A 20695-nucleotide genomic window follows, 5' to 3' on the forward strand; every position below is an offset into this window, starting at 1 on the left:
CAAAGGACAGCAGCCTACTTATGCTACCTTCTGTCTCCAGAGACACAATTTCTGATTGGCATCTGGCAGGACAAAGCAGTTGCAGGTACAGGTCTGGGAGCACCTTTCTGCATTCAGCTCCCTGGAGAGTCTCTTCTGGCCAAGGAAAGCTTTGTTCTAACCATTTCTCCCGGAGCCAGGGCTGATGGGTGGTCTGGGGCAGGAGGGAAGAATGGAGGTGGGGCAGGGCAAGGCAGGGCAGGAAGAAGTATGGTGTAGAAGACTAGGAGGTACGGGAGGGAGAGGGTGAAATCTGTGTGTGTCTGTCGGGGGGGGGGGGGGGAGGGCTGGTACAGGAGAGTTGGGGTCAGCATAGGAAGGTTTGGAGGTATTGGGGGAATAAGAGGGACCAACAGATGCCAGAACAGGGGAAGGGTCTACAGAATCAGGTAGGGGTCTAAGAGGGTGAGTATAGACCAGTCCCCTCCCCAGACCCTGACATCCCAGGTGGCTAGTGGGAGGGGTCCATAGTGAGGCGCTGAGCCCCCTACACTTTGTGTCTGAGGCTCTAGAACATGTGGACAACACGCCTCTGCCCCTGCCACCCCCCCCCCCCCCCACGGCCCGGAAGTGCTGCCATTTGGAACACATTTGCAGACACATGGATTGTTTTTAAGTTAATGGTTTTTAATTCACTGTTTCCCACTTGTTATTTTTTATTGAAAAGGTGGATTCCGCTGGTGTGTGTTCCTTTGCGGGGGCAGCAGGGGTGTTCTCCATAGGCAGAGATCCGATGAGAGACAGAGTCTAAAGCCCCAGAGAGATATAGGGAATGAGTAAACAGGATCAGAGAGCAAGGAACAGGGAGAGAGACACACAGAGCGAGACAGTCAGGCACGGAGAACCGAGGAAGGCTAAGGGAGGGAGGGACTCAGCCCTAAGGGCAGAGCAAGCGTGCTGAGAAATCCTGCTTCTGGAAGGCTGATACCTCCACCTCCAACTAAGGCCCCTGGGGCTGAGCTTGCTCTCCTCTGTGCTCTGGTTCTGATCAGCATAGACATGGCTGAACTGGACTCAGGGAAAGGGCTGGAAGGATGTGGTGGACAATGGACTGAGTATGCAGGACCACGATCGCCAAGGCCTAGGGATCTGAGATTAGAGAGAGGAGGACCTGGAGGCGTTCCCTCCCAGGTCCCCCACACCTTCTGTTTTTGAGCAAAACCTGAATCCCAAATCCTGTGCTGCAGCTCTGGAGAGTGGTGGCCCTGGCCTGCTGTGCCGCCTAGGCTAGGGTGAGTGCCCTAACCTCTATGAGCCCTGGCAATGCCACCTACAGGAGAGGAGCGCGGGTGGCTGAGGTTTGAAATGACGCAGGGGCCGAGTAGACAGAGCTCAGTCTAGGACACCTCGGTTTGGCAGTTACATCCGAAATCCCAGGAATTTTCGGCCTTGGCCGCTGCTCACGTTTATGTAGGACTTGCGCAGTTGGGAGAGCTGGGTGTTAGCACTTCTTTCCTTTGCAGCTGAGAACCAGTTTATCCTCCCCCTCCTCCCGTCCCGCGAACCCTCCTCTCCTCAACGGTGCCTGGAGAACCTTCCCAGTGGCCATTGCAGACACACGACCAAGGACACACAAAGATATACCCAAGCAAGCATGTGGTGGCTGTGTAGACAGTTGGGCAAACACAGACACACGACACAGGGTGCTGTGAACAGGAATGGAGCTTCCCAGCCCCGGCAAGAGGACTCATTAGGTGGAGCAGCGGCTCTACAGGTACGTTCACCCGGGCGCAGCTTCCAGGTCCAGAGTTGGCGAACTGAAAGCCCGGGATAATTAGAGCTAATTACAAGTGTGCAAACAGCTGCAGGGAGGCCGAGGGCGGGCAACCCCTCCCCTGGCCTGCCCCCTGCGATCCCGCCCAGCAAAGAGGCTTTGCTGGCACAGCTGGGGCTGAGTGCCTGGGAGAAGGGTGTGCAGCTGGAGAGCCCCTGGGACCCAGGGGTTGGGGGTGAGCCCTCTGCCTCCAGAGGGCCCCCCCTACCCCCCACCCCACTCGATTACACACTCCAGCATGCACTGCAGCCCTGGGATGACAGGTCGAAAACAGGTTAGGAATTGCACCAGAACTTGGTCTGACCTCCCCTTGGCCTTGTTCTGAGCGGGCCCTGGCAGCATGGGCCCCAGCATTTGGGTCCTTAGGTTTCTATATCTTGCCTCCTGAGCATTCTGTCTCTGCAAAGATTTGAGACAGAGCTCTCCTTGTATCCTGCCATGGGGAGTGCCTGTCTGGAGCTGAGGCCACAGGATCAGGAAGGGACAGAGTCTGGTGCTTGGCTTTTGGTGATCAGTTTGTCTGCCTGGATGCACCACAGGACCCGAAACAAGTGACTTTTCTGAGCTTTCATTTGCACGTCCATACCGTGCATGCCTCCTCTGAGAAGTGGAGTCCAAGGGGGAAGGAGAGAGGTGTCAATTCCTCACGTGAATGAGGCTTTCTACATTGAACTGCTAGCCTGAATCAGTGATCTAATTTTGTGATTTCCGGAGCCTCTGGCAGGTTGGGTTTGATTGGTGGCGGGGTAGGGTTTTATACAGTGGGGCCTTGACTTACGAGTATCCCAACTAACGAGTTTTTTAAGATACCAGCTGTCTATCGGCCGATTTTTTGCATTGAGTTGACAGAGTAATTTGAGTTAACGGGCTCCTTAACAAGCTCATTCTCGGAACAAATTAAACTCGTAAGTCAAGGCCCCACTGTATTTCTAAACAGGCACGGTGCACAGGTGGGGACCGGCCGGGAGCCAATCAGGGCTGGGCTAGTGGGGGGGGAGGGGCAGCAGGTGACTAGCTGGCTGGCCCTGCCCACAATTGGGATGCTGTGGGCCAATCGGGGACAGGGCCGGCTGGGGAGGGGCCATGGGCAGTTGGCTGGCCAGCCTCACCCCCGATCAGGGTTTTGGGGGCCAATTGGGGGCAAGGCCGGCAGGAGTGGGGGTGGCAATTGGGGCCAGATCAGGCCAGTTGGCTGCCGCAGTGCATGTCATAGCCACCAGATGTTCCGACGTTCGGTCACTGGGCTTTTATATATATACTAGAGGCCCGGTGCACAAAAATTTGTGCACTCGGGGGGGGGGTCCCCCTCAGCCCGGCCTGTGCCCTCTTGCAGTCTGGGACCCCTCAGGGGATGTCCACCTGCTGGCTTAGGCCCGCTCCCCAGGGGATCCGGCCTAAGCTGGCAGTCAGACATCCCTCTGGCAGCCTGGGAGCCCTTGGGGGATGTCCACTTGCCAGCGGGGAGCAGGCCTAAGCTGCAGTCGGACATCCTTAGCGCTGCAGAGGAGGTGGGAGAGGCTCCCGCCACCACTGCTATGCTGGCAGCCGTCAGCCTAGCTTGTGGCTGAACAGAACTCCCCCTGTGGGAGCACACTGACCACCAGGGGGCAGTTCCTGCATTGAGCGTCTGCCCCCTGGTGGTCAGTGTGTGTAATAGTGACCAGTCATTCCCAGTCGTTCTGCTGTTAGGGTCAATTTGCATATTACCCTTTTATTATATAGGATAGAGGCCTGGTGCATGGGTGGAGGCCAGCTGGTTTGCCCTGAAGGGTGTCCCAGATCAGGGTGGGGGTCCCACTGGGGTGTCTGGCCAGCCTGGGTGAGGGGCTGATGGCTATTTGCAGGATGGCCAAGCCCCCAGCAGGGACCTTCACCCCATGGGGGTGTGGCCAGCCTGGGTGAGGGGCTGAGGGCTGTTTTCAGGCTGGCCACACCCCCTTCAGGGTGGAGATCCCTACTGGGGTGCCTGGCCAGCCTGGGTGAGGGACCAAGGGCTGTTTTCAGGCTGGCCACGCCCCCCGGCGACCCAAGCTCCCAGTCTCTCCTTTTCTTCTTTTCTTTTTTTTTTTTTTCTGGGATTTATTTATCTTCTATAATTGAAACTTTGTAGCCTTGAGTGGAGCCCAGGGCCAGCCAGGGCAGGTGGGAAGCTTGGCTTCCTCCATCACCGGGGGCAACCTAAGCTTCCTGCTCGCTCCAGCTCCGTGGCCGCCGCCATCTTAGTTGGGTTAATTTGCATACTCGCTCCTGATTGGATGGTGGGCATGGCTTGAGCATAGCAGAGGGATGGTTAAATTGCATGTTTCTCTTTTATTATATAGGATAGACTAGAGGCCCGGGGCATGAAATTCATGCACGGGCGGGGGGTTCCCCTAGCTCAGCCTGCACCCTTTCCAATCCGGGACCCCTCAAGGACAAAGAAATGTGAACAAATTTTCAAAAGATAACATGAAGACTGGCTCAAGCCCAGGGGAAGAACTTCAATCTGAGCGCTGCAGAACAGAGATGCAGACAAGAAAGAGGCCAAAGTTTTATAGAACCCTTCTAAGAATCAGGTCTTTTTTTAAAAAATATATTTTTATTGATTTCAGAGAGAAGGGAGAGGAAGGGAAATATAAACATCAATGATAAGAGAGAATCATTGATCAGCTACCTCCTGCATGCCCCCAACTGGGGACCAAGCCCACAACCGGGGCATGTGCCCTTGACTGGACTCGAACCCGGGAGCCTTCAGTCTGCAGGCCAACACCCTATCCACTGAGTCAAACCACTTAGGGCTTAATATTTTTCATAAAATTAAGAAGCTCAGACAATATAATCTCTTACTTTCTTCTAACTATCTATCTATATACAAAAAGCCAGCAACTGGAATGCCGTAAGAACCAGAACAACCGGTCGCTATGACACCCACTGCGGCCAGCGAAATATGCCTGATCAGGGGATGGGGCAGACTGGCCAACCTCCCGCAGCCCCTCCCCCTGGCAGGCCCTGCCCCCAGTGGGCCCCCACCACCCAAATTGGCCCACAGCACCTCCCCCTCAACTGGCCCTGCCTCTGATCGCCGCCCCCCAACCCCAGTAGGGGTTGGGGCTGGCCAGCCAACCTCTTGCAGCCCTTCCCCTTGGCCAGCCCCACCCAAGATAGGCCCCCACCACCTTGATCAAGGGCAGGGCCGGCCGGCCAACTAGTTGTGGCCCCTCCCCCAGCCAGCTCTGCCCCCAATCGGCCCCCCATACTCTGATCAGGGGCAGGGCTGGCCAGCCAACCACCCAGAGCCCCTCCCCCAGGCCACTGGCCCCCAATTGACCCCCCCACCCCATTCAAGGGTGGGGCCAGCCGGCCCACCGCCCACAGCCCCCCCCACAGCTGGCCCCACCCCTGATCAGTCCCCACCACCCTGATCAGCCCATGGCCCTTCCCCCCAGCCAGCTCCACCCCTGATTGCCCCTCCCCACATCAATCAAGGGTGTGGCTGGCTGGCCAACCTCCAGCTGTCTCTCCTCCCGACAGGCCCAGCCCCGATCTGCCGATTGGGGCTGGGCCGGCTGGACCCCACCCATGCACGAATTCATGCACTGGGCCTCTAGTAATAACATAATGTTTTTAATGTTTACAATTCTTTGTCCTGAACACATTCCTGATAAATATATAATACTGAACAATTTTATAATATATCTACACAAACTGTATAGGTCAAAAACAGTCTATAAAGTAGCTTATCTGCATGACACAATGAATATTCCATGACATATTCCATGTCACTCTGACATGTTTGTTAATATATGGGAATTTGGTATTATGGTTACATAGCTCCAATTATATTCATGTTGATTTAAAAAATAACTCACTAAATAGAGATTTTGGAGTTTTATGCATGCAAGAAATAAGTACAAACAGGGTAAGGTCTGCTCTCTTAGAGGTGTTGAGGCATAAAAAATGATTGAGAACTATAGATCTTCAATAGTAACTTTCCTCTTAATGAAAATAATTTTGTTTCAAAGAAATGTGCTTAATATTTAAAAATATGTGAATCTTTACCAACTAATTGGAACCAAGATATACTTACTTCACTGTGGCACTTAGAAGGAAGTTCAACTGTGGCATTAACAGGTTGTCTGGAGCTGATAGGTAACGATCAAACTGAACCTAAATGAAACAGAGAAATGTAAAATAAAGTATGTATATTTCCTAACAGACAACTCAAAATATATTACTGTATCTTTTAAGGGTTAAATATTAAGCAAAATTCCATATTCCAAATAACAAGTTCTTTGTGATCAAAATGAGTTACTTCCTTAAATATTCTAACTAAACTCCCTAAAAATGTCAACTTTTTAAAGTAGTCAATAACCAGCAATGCCTACTTTTAAAATTCTGAACCTTAGCCATTAATTTTCATCTCCCTCACCAAGCTTTTGAGCAGTAATATTAGCAAGAAGTAAAGTCATCGGATTTCAAATCTACCTTACTTTCTTAAATCCATTGTATTTGTTATTTATTCACTCAACTAATATTTATCAAACATCTACCATTAGAAACATATTATATTAGGTAATGTAAATATAATGGTGAGTGAAAGAGGACAGTCCCTACCCTCACAGAGCTAATGGCCTAGTAAGAGAGGTAATAAATAATAATGTAAATAAATATATATTTACAAACTGTGTTAAATGCTAGTAAGGAAGAAACCAAAGTACTATAAAAGCATAAATCAGAAGGACAGACCTATTCTGTATGTTTGACATTTTAAGTAAGATCTTAAGAATAGACATTAAGTAAGTGTGTGTGTGTGGTGGGGGATTCAGGGATAGCATGCATGGAGGCTTAAGGACAGAAAGAGAATGGCTTATAGTTAATGTTTAACTTGCATGCTTTTTCAAAGGATTTCAATTCTGACTGTAAAAGCACGAGGAAACCACTGAAGTAAGGGAATAATCTGGCTATAACAAGAAGAATGGATTGGAAGTTTGTAATGGTAGTTGCAAGGACAATAAATAGAGAACTACTATAGCATCCTAGTCTATAGGGCAATAAAGGTGAAGAGGAAAAATTTGAGAGAATTACAAAGTAAAATTATCAAGATTTGGTTAGAGATAGGATGAAGGGATTGGCTCTCAAATTTTGGATCTGTATAATTTAATTCACAGTATTATCACAAATTATAACTGTATAATTTAGACATTTATTTAGTTGTGTAATAGCTGCATCCTTTACTAAATAATGTCTCTTTTCATCCCAATTCTTAGTATGTTGCCTAGAAAACTGCAGATACTTGGTCAATAACTGTTGATATAATTAATGGATAGATGCTCTTACCATTGTGGGTTAAGAACACTTGGAAGAACCTGGGATTGAGGGTGGGGCTAGGGAAGAGTCAGAATTCAGTTTTAGAGATGCTGAATTGAAGCATCCAAGTGGAGGCAACAGACACTTATATATAAAATGATAGATCACAAACCAAACTCAATCAAGACTTTGTTTCTTTAATGACACATAATATACCCAAGATAAATATTTTCACCCTGGCCAAGTGGTTCAGTTGGTTCGAACATCGTCCTGTACACCAAGAGAATGTGGGTTCAATTCCTGGTCAAGGCACATTCCTAGGCTGTGGGTTTGATCCACACACAGGGTGCATATGGGAGACAACCAATCAATGTTTCTTTCTCCTCTCTCTCTCATCTTTCTCTATCTCTATCTCTGCTTGTGTGTGTCTCTCTCTCCCTTCCTCTCTCACCAAAAAATCAATAAAAACATATCCTCAGGTGATGATTTTAAAAAAGAATTATTTTCAAAGTTTAAAAGAGGGCAAATAAGAATTTGTAAGGGGTTTAAATATATTTTGTGGATTTTTATTATAGACTGGATATGTGTTGGGTAGAAGAAGAAACAGAGGGAGGAAACACATTTATTGAGTACTAATTATGGTTACTGATCTTTGTGTAGACATGTCCTCATTTTGGGGAGGTAAATATCTTAAAGTGGAATCACTGAGTAGTATGGCAACTATATAGTTAACTTTCTAAGAAACTTATCTTTTAAAATAAATCTAAAATGTATTCATTTTCATTTATTTTTATTTGAATGTTTTGTAATAAAAATTTTTGCATTTCTAAATTTTAACTTTATGTTTCACATATAGAGGTTATAACTGTTACTTCTATATATGTTTTTTTTTTTTATCATGGCATAATGTTCCTATTCATCTGATTTATTCTTTTTAAAATCTACCTTGTCTAATATTAATATTATCAGCTATGCATTCTTAGCATTTGCTAGGTATACTGAGCCTATCCCTTTATTTTCTGTTAAATTATCTCTGTAAGGTGACAGAAAGGAAAGCCCTGGAAATAAAAAATAAAAAAAATCTAAGAGAATTATTTATTAAAGTCAAACTACTGTGGTAGTGAGTATATGTGAGTATTTAAACACTTAGGATAGGCAATTTAGTACAGTAGTTAAGAGCATAAGTACTGGGTTGAATGGGGTTGTTAGGAGGACTAGAGAGTTCACATCTGAAAAATGTTTAGCAGGCTCAATAAAGTTAATGGCTGTTATTATTCATACTTGGTATTATTATTATTATTAGTGTTATTATCATAAATCTTCAAAAAGGGATCATTTTGTGAGCTAAATGAGTATAGTCCAATAGAGGAATTGGATGCAAAGAATATATATGCATACAAAGAATATACACAAACATGGACATGCTATAAAAAGTGGTGCTCATACAGAAAGGGATGTGCAAGCAAGGTCTTCACTTGAAAAGCAATAATGTGGAGATTCGGTTGAGTCTAACAATGAAGGGTAATATAGTACTTTAAGACTGGAATCAAATTTCAGGTATCATCTAAAAAAGAAGTCAAAAACCATAAGCCAAAGATCACTGACAATAAGTAGAAAGTCTAGAATGTTACAGCCTAACTTTTTCGTGTCTATCATTTCTGTTTCTCCATTAGGTTAAGAGTAAAATTCTGAAAATGAAAAAAAAACAAAAACTAAACATAAATAAAAAGTCTACTATGGTATGGTAGAATATTACTACAAATGTATGCCTTCATCAGACTTCCTTAGTAGAAGGAATCCACGTACAATCATTATTATTAGAGTCAGTGTGAATACAGAGATAAAAAAAAAATCACCAAATACAAAATACTTACACAGAAAAAAATTAAGAATAATGTTCAAAAAGCAGCATAAGAAATACAATTAATTAACTATAAGGGAGCTCCCATAAGACTGTCATGTGATTTCTCAATAGAAATTTGTTCAGGTCAGAAAGAATCGGCACAAAATATTCAAAATGATTAAAGCAAGGACCTACAACCAAGACTACTGTACCCAGCAATGATATCATTTAAAATTGAAGAAGAAATAAAGGGCTTCTGAGACAAGAAAAAGTTAAAGGAGTTTATCAGTAACAAACCAGTATTATAAGAAGTGATAAAGAAACTTCTTTAAGAAGAAGAAAATAAGAACATACAGTAAATGTAAATAATAAAGTGGCAATAAATATGTACCTAACAATAATTACATTAAATGTAAATGTATTACCCCCAGTTGGGTGGCTTAGTTGGTTGGAGTGTCGTCTAGTACACCAAAAGACTGTGGGTTTGATTCATGGCCAAGGTACATACCTAGGTTGTGGGTCCAATCTCTGGTCAGGACACATATGGGAGTCAACTGATTGATGTTTCTCATCTCTATCTCTCTCTCTTCTCTCTTCTCTCTCTCCCTCCTCTCTGTCTCTTCCTCCCTTCCTCTCTCTAAAGTCAATAAAAACATATCCTTGGGTGAGGATCTATAATAATAAAAGCATAATATGCTAATTAGACTGGACAGCCAAAAGACCTTTCGGACAAACTTCCAGACAAAGCTGGGGGGGGCCAAGGCAGCCACGGCGGCTGCAAGGGCTGAGGCAGCTGCCGTGGCTGCGAGGACCGAGCCCATTGCATGAATTTCGTGCATCGGGCCTCTAGTTTAAAAATAAATTAAAATAAATATAAATGGATTAAATGCTCCAATCAAGAGACATTGGGTAGCTAAATAAGAAAACAAGACCCGTATATATGCTATCTACAAGAGACCCACCTCAGATTGAAAGACTCAGACTGAAAGTAAAGACATAGAAAAAGTTATTTCATGCAAATGAAAACAAAGGAAGCTCACTTAGTAATACTTACATGAGACAAAACAGACTTTAAAACAAAGGTTATAATAAGGGACAAAGGAGGATAAAGGGATCAATCCAACAAGAGAATATAACCCTTGTAAACATTTAAAGACACAATATAGCATCTAACTATATAAAATAAACTTTTGATGGACATAAAGAGAGAGAACAATATTAATACAGTTATAGTAGGGTACTTTAACATTCCATTGACATCAATGGATAAAGCTTCCAAACAGAAAATCAACAAAGAAAGGAGGGCCTTGAATGTCACCTTAGGCCAGATGAATTTAATTTATATTCTCAGAGCATTTCACAAGAAAATAGAATATACATTCTTTTCAAGGGCAAATGGAACATTTTTCAGGACAGAACACATGTTAAGCCACAATACAAGTTTCAATAAATTTAAAAAGATTGAAATCATATCAAGTATCTTCTCCAACACAATGAATGTAGAAATAAATTGCAAGAAAAAAACTGAAAACACACACACAAATTCATAGAGGCTAAATAACATGTTACTAACAAGGACTGTGTTAACAAGGAGATCAAGGAAGAAATCCAAAGATGCCTTGAGACAAATGAAAAGAAAAACTCAACAACCCAAAATCTATGGAACACGAGAAAAGCAGTCCTAGGAGGACTCCCATCTCAAGAAACAAGAAAAATCTCAAATAAACAATATAAATTTACATCTAACAAAACTAGAAAAAGAACAACAAACAAAGGCCAAGTGAATAGAAAGAAAGAAATAATAAAATTCAGAATAATAATAAACAAAATAGAGTCTCACAAATATACCAGATATATATATGTATATATATATATATATATACATAGATATAGATATATAGATAGATATGTGTGTGTATGTGTGTGTGTGTGTGTGTGTGTGTGTATATACACACACATACTAGAGGTCCTGATGCACAAAATTTGTGCAAGGGGCTTGGCCCTCGCAACCGCGGCTGCTGCCTTGGCACTCGCATCCCCGGCATCGTCTGGAAAGTCGTCCAGAAGGATGTCTGGTCTAATTAGCATATTACACTTTTATTATTATATATATGAAACCAAAGACTGATTCTTTGAAAAGATAAACAAGATTAAAAAAAACTTTAACCAGACTAATAAAAAAAAGAGAACAGCAGAATAAATAAAATCAGAAATGAAATACAAGTGACAATTGACACCACAGAAATACAAGGATTATAAAAAACATAATGTGAACAATTATCTGTCAAAAATCAGACTATCTGGAAAAATGGGTAAATTCCTAGAAAGATACACTCTTCCAAGATTAATCAAGAAGAAATAGAAAATCTGAACAGACTGATAATGACCAGCAAAATATGATTAAAAAAAACACCTTTCAATAAACAAAAGTCCTGGAATGAATGGTTCCAAAGAAAAACTAACATCTACCTTTCTCAAACTATTCCAAAAAGTATTTTGAGGGAAGGAAGACTACCAAGCTCATTTTACAAGGCCAGCACTATCTTAATTCCAAAACTAGATAGCACTACCAAAAAAAAAAAAAATTATAGGTCAATATCTCTGATGAACATAGATGCAAAAGTCTTCAACAAAATACTAGCACATCAAATCCAACAATACACTAAAGATGATCCCACCATGATCAAATAGGATTTATTCCAGGGATGCCAGATTGATTCAATATCCACAAATCAATTAATGTGACACACTACATAAACAAAGCAAAGGATAAAAATCACAGGATTATATGCAGAAAGAGCATCTAAGAATATCCAGCACCCATTTATGGGAATAACTCTCAGCAAAATGGAAATATAGAAAACATATCTCCATATTATAAAGGCCATTAATGACAAGCCCGCAAGATAACATCATACTAAATAAGGAAAAACTCAAAATGTTTCCCTGTAAGATAAGTTACAAGACAGGGATGTCCACTTTCATCACTTTTATTCAACACTAGAGGCCTGGTGCATGAATTCATGCATGGGTGGGGTCCCTTGGCCTGGCTGGCGATCGAGGCCTATGGGGGGGGGGGCAGACGGCCTGGGGGAGGGACCACGGGAGGTTGGCCTGCTGGCCCCCTCAATCAGGGCCCAGGGGGAGGGACCACAGCAAGTTGGCCAGCCAGCCCCCTGATCGAGGCCAATGTGGGGGGCTGGACGGGGGAAGGGGCTGTGGGGGGTTGGCTGGCTGGGGGGGGGGAGGGGCCATGGGAGGTTGGCCAGGTTGGGGAGGCAGAGGGGCTGTGGGAGGTTGGCTGGCCAGGAAAGGTGGGAGTGTCACAGGAGGTTGGCCAGCTGGCCAGGAGGTGGTGGAAGGGGCCATGGGAGGTTAGCCAGTGGAGGGAGGGGTCCGTGGGAGGTGGGCTGCAGGAGCATATTGGCCACCAGGGGGCAGCTCCGGCATTGAGCATCTGCCCCCTGGTGGTCAGTGTGCATCATAGTGACTGGTCAACTGGTCGTAACGGTTATTAGGTCATAATGGTCGCTTAAGCTTTTATATATATACTAGAGGCCCGGTGCACAAAAATTTGTGCACTTGGGGGGGAGAGGAGGGCCCTCAGCCCAGCGTGTGCTCTCTCGCAGTCTGGGACCCCTTGGGAGATAATGACCTGCTGGCTTAGGCCTGCTCCCGGGTGGCAGAGGGCAGGCCCAATCCCTAGGTGCAGCCCCTGGTCGGGCTCAGAGCAGGGCCGATTGGGGAGTTGGGGCATCGCCCCCTGTCATGCACAGAGCAGGGCGGATCGGGAGGTTGCGATGCCACCCCTAGTCACACTCAGGGTAGGGCCGATTGGGGGCTGGGGCACCGCCCCGTCACACTCAAGGAAGGGTCGATAGGGAGGTTGCGGCGCCACCCCGTCACACACAGAGCAGGGCTGATCAGGGGTTGGGGCTCCGTACCCTGTCACACACAGAGCAGGGCCGATCAGGGGGTTGGGGAGCTCCCCCCTGTTATGCACAGAGCAGGGCTGATCAGGGGGTTGGGGAGCAGCCCCCTGTCACGCACAGAGCAGGGCCCATCAGGGGGTTGGGGAGCTCCCCCGTGTCATGCACAGAGCAGGGCCAATCAGGGGGTTGAGGAGCTCCCCCCTGTCACTCACAGAGTAGGGCCGATAGGGGAGTTGGGGCACCGCCCCCCTGTCACACACAAAGCAGGGCGAATCCGGGGGTTGGGGCATCGCCCTCTATCACCCACAGAGCAGGGCCAATCAGGGGGTTGGGGTGCCACCACTATCACACTCCGGGCAGGGCCGATGGGGAGGTTATGGCTCTACCCCGTCACACACAGAGCAGGGCCCGTGGGGGGATTTGGGGAGCCGCACCCTGTCAAACACAGAGCCGCAGGGTGATCAGGGGGTTGGGGAGCTCCCCCCTATCAGGCATAGAGCAAGGCTGATCAGGGGGTTGGGGCGCCTTCCCCTCTCATGAACAGAGCAGGGCCGATAGGGAGGTTGTGGCCCCGCCCCCTGTCACACACAGAGCCACAGGGCGATCAGGGGGTTTTGGCGCTGCCCCTGTCATGCTGATCCCGGTGTCGGGAGGCCTCACGGCTCCGCTGATCCCGGTGCTGGGTGGCATATTACCCTTTTACTATATAGGATAGAGGCCGGTTGCATGGGTGGGGGCCGGCTGGTTTGCCCTGAAGGGTGTCCTGGATCAGGGTGGGGGTCCCCACTGGGGTGCCTGGCCAGCCTGGGTGAGGGACTGCGGGCTGTTTTCAGGCTGGCGGGTGACGGAAGCTCCCAACCGCTCTTTTTTTTCTTTTTTTTTAATTTTGGGCCAGCTTTAGCTCTGAGGCTTGGCTCCAGCTCTGAGGCCTCGGCTGCTGAAAGCAGGTATCTGGTTTGTTTAGGTTCTATAATTGTAACACTGTTGCGGTCCTGCTCACTCCAGCTCTGAGATCCCGGCTGGCTGGAAGCAGGGGTCTGCGTTTGTTCTATAATTGAAACAATGTTGCAGTCCTGCTGGCTGAAGCCCGGCTGGCTGAAAGCAGGTTTCTGGGGTTTTGTTTAGCTTCTATATTTGTAACAGTGTTTCTTAAACTGCAAGCTCACAGGCCAGCAAGGCAGGTGTGGAACGTTAGCTTCCTCCGTCACTGAAGCAAGCAAGCCTCCTGTTCGCTTCAAGCTGCCTGGCTGCCGGCCACCATCTTGGTTGGCAGTTAATTTGCATATCCTGCTGATTAACCAATGGGAAGGGTAGCGGAGGTATGGCTAATTACCATGTTTCTCTATTATTAGATAGGATACTAGAGGCTCGGTGCATGACATTCGTGCACTGGGGGGGGGGAGGGGATCCCTCAGCCTAGCCTGCAACCTTTTGCAAACCAGGAGCCTTAGGGGGATGTCCAACTGACGGCTTAAGCCCGTTCCCCACAGGAAGCGGGCCTAAGCTACAGTCGGACATCCTTAGCGCTGCTGCGGAAGCAGGCCGTTGTGCTCGCCAGCCATCAGTCTGGCTTGTAGCTGAGCGGTACTTCCCCTGTGGGTGCACACTGACCACCAGAGGGCAACTCCTGCATTGAGTGTGCATCATAGTGACTGGTCGTTCTGCGTTTGGTCGATTTGCATATTACACTTTTATGATATAGGATAGGTAGTATTGGAAGTTTTAGCCACAGCAATCAGACAAGAAGAAATGAAAGGCACCCAAACTGGAAAGGAATAAGTAAAACTGTCATTATTTGAAAATAACATGATACTGTATATAGAGAACCCTAAAGATTCTACCAAAAAATTACTAGAACTCATAAATAAATTCAGTCAAGTAGCAATGTACTAAATAAATACTCAAAAATTGGTTGAAATTTTATATACCAATAATGAGCTATAAGAAAGGGAAAGTAAGAAAACAATACCATTTACAATTGCATTTTTTTAAAAAACCTAGGAATAAATCTAACGAAGAGAGTAAGAAACCTGTACTCAAAAAATTATGACATTAAAGAAACTGAAAAATATACAAACAAATGTAGGCATATGTACACTGTGCTCATGGATGGGAAGAATTAATATTACTAAAATGTCCATACTACCCGAGCAATCTACAGATTCAATGCAATCTCTATCAAAAAATCAATGGCGTTTTTTCATAGAACTAGAACAAATAATCCTAAAATTTATATGCCACCTGATATCCAACTATATAAAGACTATTGTAATCAAGAGTATAGTACTGGCATAAAAACAGAACCACAGATAAATGGAAGACAATAGAGCCAGAAATAAGCCTACATGTATATAACCAATCCTATATAATAAAAGGCTAATATGCAAATTGACCAAATGGCAGAACGACTGGTAGCTATGACATGCAATGACCACCAGGGGGCAGATGCTCAACACAGGAGCTGCCTCCTGGGGGTCAGTGCGCTCCCACAGGGGGATCTCTGCTCAGCCAGAAGCCGGGCTCATGGCTGGCGAGCACCGCGGCGGTGGTGGGAGCCTCTCCTGCCTCCACAGCAGTGCTAAGCCATCAGTCAGACATCCCCCGAAGGTTCCCAGACTGCAAGAGGGTGCAGGCCAGGCTGAGGGACACCCCCCACCACCGAGTGCATGAATTTCGTGCATCGGGCCTCTAGTTAATATATGAAAAGGGAGACAAGAACATACAATGGGTTAAAGGTAGTCTACTCAGTAAATGGTGCTGGGAAAACTAGACAGATACATGTAAAACAAAAAATGAAGCTAGACTCATTCTTAAACCATATACTGAAAAAAAAATCAAAATGCATTAAAGACTTAAATGTAAGAATCAAAACCATAAAACTCCTAGAAGAAAAAACAAAGAGCAAAATCTTTGACATCTCTCTTAGCATTATTTTTTCTGTCATATCTCCTCCAGAAAGGGAAACAAAAAAAAATTAAACAAATGGAACTACATCAAATTAAAAGGGTTTTGCACAGAACAGGAAACCATCAACAAAATGAAAAGAGAACCTAATGAATGGGAGGAGATATTTGCCAATTCTATTTCTGATAAGGGGTTAATATCAAAATTTATAAAGAACTCATACTACTCAACACCAAATAATAAAAATAAAAAACCCAATGCAATCCAATTAAAAAATAGGCAGAAGACCTGAATAGACACTTCTCCAAAAACAACAACATAGAGAAGCCAATGCTCAATTTCACTAATCATTAGAGAAATGCAAATTAAAACCACAATGAGATATTACCTCACTCCCGTCAGAATGGCTCTCATCAATAAATCAACAAAAAAAGTGTTGGTGAGGATGTAGAGAAAAAGGAACCCTCATGCATTGTTGGTGGGAATGCAGATGGGTTCAGCTACTACGGAAAACAGTATGGAAGTTCCTCAAAAAATTAAAAAATGAAATTGCCTTACGACACAGCAATTCCACTTCTGGTATATACCAGAAGAAACCCAAAACACTAATTCAAAAGAATACATGCACCCATATGTTCATTTCAGCATTATTTATAATAGCCAAGCTACAGAAGCAACCCAAGTGCCCATCAAAAGATGAATGGATAAAACAGTTGTGGTAGATATATACAATGGTATATTACTTGGCCATAAAAAAGAATGAAATCTTACCATTTGCAAAATGGGTGAATTTCAAGGATATTATGCTAAGTGAAATAAGTCAGACAGAAAACAAAAAATACTATATGATTTCACTCATATATGGAATCTACAGAACAAAATAAATGAACAAACAAAACAGGAACAGACTCATAGACACAGAAAACGGACTGATGGTTGCCAGAGGGGAGGGGAACTGAAGGGCTAGTTGAAGAAGGTGAAGAAATAAAGAAGTACAAACTGTTAGTAACAAAACAGTCATGGGGATGTAAAGTACAGCATATTGTAATAACTATTTATCATGCAAGCAGGTACTTGAAATAGCAGGTGGATCACTTTGTAAAGTATATGATTGTCTAATCACTATACAGTACACCTGAAACTAATACAAAATAACAATGAATGTAAACTGTAATTGAAAATTATAATAAATTTTTAAAAAGAATAATGTTCCATAAGGAAACCTATATTGAAATGCCTTATTATGGACTTACCATTGCAGCCTTCAGTGCCACAGAATCTAGGTTGGGAAAATTAGCTAAAGAACCCTAAAATAAATAAATAAATAAATAAATAAACAAACAAACAAACAAACAAACAAAAAAGAAAAGGAAACAAAATACAAAAAACATGCTATGCATTTCAGTTCATTTATAAAATACTAGAGGCCCAGGGCCTGAATTCCTGCATGGGTGGGGTCCAGCCAGCCCAGCCCCAATCAGGGTGGATCGGGGCCGGGCCTGTCGGGAGGAGGAGATGGCAGGAGGTTAGCTGGCCGGCCACCCCGATCAGGGCCCAATCAGGGCCAGGCTGGCTGGGGAGAGGGGCTAAGGGTGATTGGCTGGTGGGCCGCACCCCCGATTGGGGTGGGGGGCCGATCAAGGGTCAGCAGCCAGGGGAGCTGCCGTGGGAGGTTGGCTGGCCAGACCCACCCCTGATTGGTGTGGGTGGTGCCAACTGGGGGTGGAGCTGGCTGGGGGGAGGGGCTGCAGGCTGATCAGGGTGGTGGGGACCCATCAGGGGTGGGGCTGGCAGTGGAGAGGGGCTGTAGGAGGTTGGCCAGCTGGCCCCGCCTCCTACTGGGATGGGGGGGCGCTATCAGGGACGGGGCCGGCCAGGGGGAAGGGCCGCGGTGGGGACTGGCCAGCTGGCCCCACCCCCGAATCGGATTGGTTCACTGACTGCAGTGGGTGTCATAGCAACTGGTTGTTTCTGGTATTACGGCGTTCCGGTTGCTGGCTTTTTATAATACAGACTAGAGGCCCGGTGCACAAAATTCATGCACAGGAGGGGGGGGGTCCCTCAGCCTGGCCTGTACCCTCTCCAATCTGGGACCCCTCCAGACATCCTTCTCACAATCTGGGACTGCTAGCTCCTAACTGCTCACCTGTCTGCCTAATCGCCCCTAACCCCTCTGCCTGCCTGCCTGATCACCCCTAACTGCCCTCCCCAGCCGGCCTGATTGCCAACTGCCCTCCCCTGCTGGCCTGATCAACCCTAACTGCCCTCCCCTACCGGCCTGATCGCCTCTAACTGCCTCTGCCTCGGCCACCGCCACTGTAGCTTTTTCCAAAAGGAAGACAGGATGACCAGAAGATGGCTGGTTGACCCAGTCTAATTAGTATATTACCCTTTTGTTAGTATAGATAGTCCATTAGTGAATTGCCCACATTTGGAAATTTAGCTTATTTCCAAAGAACTCAAGTATCATCTCTTCAACCTTAATTATAACAGGGATCATGATATGTTCATTTTTATATAAGTAGCAGAAAGGCACTCAATAATATTTGTTGGAGATAGTAAAAAGCACATGTTTATTAACAACAGAAAAATCAGGATATCTCAGATAAGCAAAAAAAGAAAAAATGCAATCAGTTAGAGAATAGCAATGAGACATAGAGGCTTTAAGCATTAAACTTTGACAATTTTATATAGTATAAAAACACAACAGCACTGGTTCCTTCTGGAAGAAATTCGCTTACTGCTTTATCAAAAGAAAAAATTTATAACATGATTTTTGACAGCTTCATTTAAGAATTCCTGGGATATAAAATATTCTCTTTTTTTCTTTATTGATTAAATTATTACATATGTGTACTTATCCCCCCATTGTAAAATAGTTTTCATGTTGACATCATTTAAAAGAGTTTTCTGCTTTTTAAAGAAGGATGCTTACCTAATTTTCAAGGGTTTCTACCACTCCATTATCTATTTCTATTGGAATTCTATAACTTAATAAGATCATATGCTGGCCCCAGAAGTATTTACCTTTCCAAAGTAATATACCATGATTTTCTAAATTAAAGAAGGGATGACTGCTATTCATATAGTAATGCATGAGTTCAATTAACTGATAATGATATAGTTAATATATAGTTAAAAATATAGATAATATTTTCCAGAATATTCTTTATATGTTTTATACTAATTTTTGAATATTTTCATTACTTTTAACCCAAACTGTCTGTAATAAAAAGATAATTCATAGAACTATACATGTATTATCTCATTTAATCTGAGACCAACCCCTTGAAGCACATATTATTACCCCCAATCTACAAAAGAAGAAATGGAGATACGTCATTTTCTTAGTGAAAAACAGCTATTAAGTGGCATAGCCAAGATTCAAACCAAAGTCTAGCTCTAGAACCCATATTCTAACCTGAGGTATTTCTCTAATTAGGTACATCCACATGCTTACCTGTTCAGGTTTGTGTTGCTGTATGGTGTTATAGATGTAACTCAATCCTGATCTAGTTAAAACATAAGAAGCTTGCTCATTTATAAGTGTGTCCAAATGTGCTTCAATCTAAAATAAAACACAATAAAAAAATATTTTAAAAGATTGCCCTAACTGGTTTGGCTCGGTGGATAGAGCGTCAGCCTGCGGACTAAAGGGTCCCAGGTTCGATTCCGGTCAAGGGCATGTACCTTGGTTGCAGGCACATCCCTAGTAGGGAGTGTGCATGAGGCAGCTGAATCAATGTTTCTCTCTCATTGATGTTTCTAACTCTCTATCCTTCTCCCTTCCTTTCTGTAAAAAATAAATAAAATATATATTTTTTTAAGAAGACTTATAAGACTGATGAGAGTAGAAGTAGACTATCCTGCAGTCTTAGTTCTTCACCAAGGGGCTGTTTCTTGAAGTGGCTATGATACCAGACTGTAGGGCACAGGGACTGCTTCTGTAACAAAGGAACTTCCTTCCCCTAAAGAGGAAGTGCTTCTACAAAAAGGGAGAGAAAGGCAAATTATAAAGATGATAATCAAAGAGGATTCCAAGACTAGCCACTAGTTCAAAATTTTGAGTTGTTTCTCAGCTCTTTTAAAAGCTGGTAATAAGCCCTAGCCGGTTTGGCTCAGTGGCTAGAGCGTCAGCCTGCGGACTGAAGGGTCCCAGATTCAATTCTGGTCAAACCTGGTTGCCCAGGTTGCAGGCTTGATCCCCAGTAGTGGGTATGCAGGAGACAGCCACTCAATGATTTTTTCTCATCAAATATGTTTCTATCTCTCTCTTCCTCTCCCTTCCTCTCTGAAATCAATAAAAATACATTTTAAAAAAAAGCTGGTAATAAGTAAAACACAAACAAAAACACTAACAAACGACAGTGTAAAATAAAATACTTAGTAAGAATCCTGGGAAAATAAGGACCTGATGTTCCTAACCTCCTCACTCCCTCACCCTCCTAACTTGCTGGACTGACTCCAACACTCAAACACGCCATCTGGAAAAGCCTGAAGTAAATCGCATTAGGGCTGAGGCAGTAAGTTCTCTTGAGGAGAAAGCAGGTCTGTGACAACAAGGGGAGAGTTGAGGAAGGCTGGTTAAAGATTTCAGGTTCAAGAGCTCCCTAAGACCCAGGTAGCAGAAATGACTTGTATGTGCTATCTGCTTTGTGCTGTCTTTGGGAAGCCAGAGGCAGAAGCCACAGAAGGGAACTACCTATTGGGTTGAAGTATTCCCTAGTGGGAAGAAATGTGCTGTTCCCTTATTTTTACCGGTACAGGCCTGAGAGTCTGGAGGTCTTCCTTCTATTCCTCACCAGGAAGTTCCCTCAGTTTTACCAGTTTGCCAGTAACACAGTACACTACTAACTGTGTTATTATCATCATAATGCTTGCCACTGACTAAGTAACTCCAATAGCTGGACCTCTCCC

General features: G+C 44.7%; 1 protein-coding gene across 2 annotated transcripts in view; it reads right to left on the reverse strand.

Moving 5' to 3' along the window:
• The window catches only part of COG6 (component of oligomeric golgi complex 6), a 113792-nt gene that overhangs the window by 19636 nt on the left and 73461 nt on the right, over nucleotides 1-20695 (reverse strand). The window contains exons 16-18 of one of the 2 annotated variants that reach the window (XM_036299176.1): nucleotides 19239-19346; nucleotides 17032-17085; nucleotides 5880-5959 (exon numbers count right to left, since the gene is read on the reverse strand). In XM_036299176.1, coding sequence (XP_036155069.1) covers nucleotides 5880-5959; nucleotides 17032-17085; nucleotides 19239-19346 — 242 coding nt within the window. The remainder of the gene's footprint in view (nucleotides 1-5879; nucleotides 5960-17031; nucleotides 17086-19238; nucleotides 19347-20695) is intronic. The other variant, XM_036299177.1, reaches the window with a different exon arrangement.

The sequence above is a fragment of the Myotis myotis genome, unplaced genomic scaffold (genome assembly GCF_014108235.1).
Source record: "Myotis myotis isolate mMyoMyo1 unplaced genomic scaffold, mMyoMyo1.p scaffold_m19_p_3, whole genome shotgun sequence".
In the NCBI taxonomy this organism is placed as follows: domain Eukaryota; kingdom Metazoa; phylum Chordata; class Mammalia; order Chiroptera; family Vespertilionidae; genus Myotis; species Myotis myotis.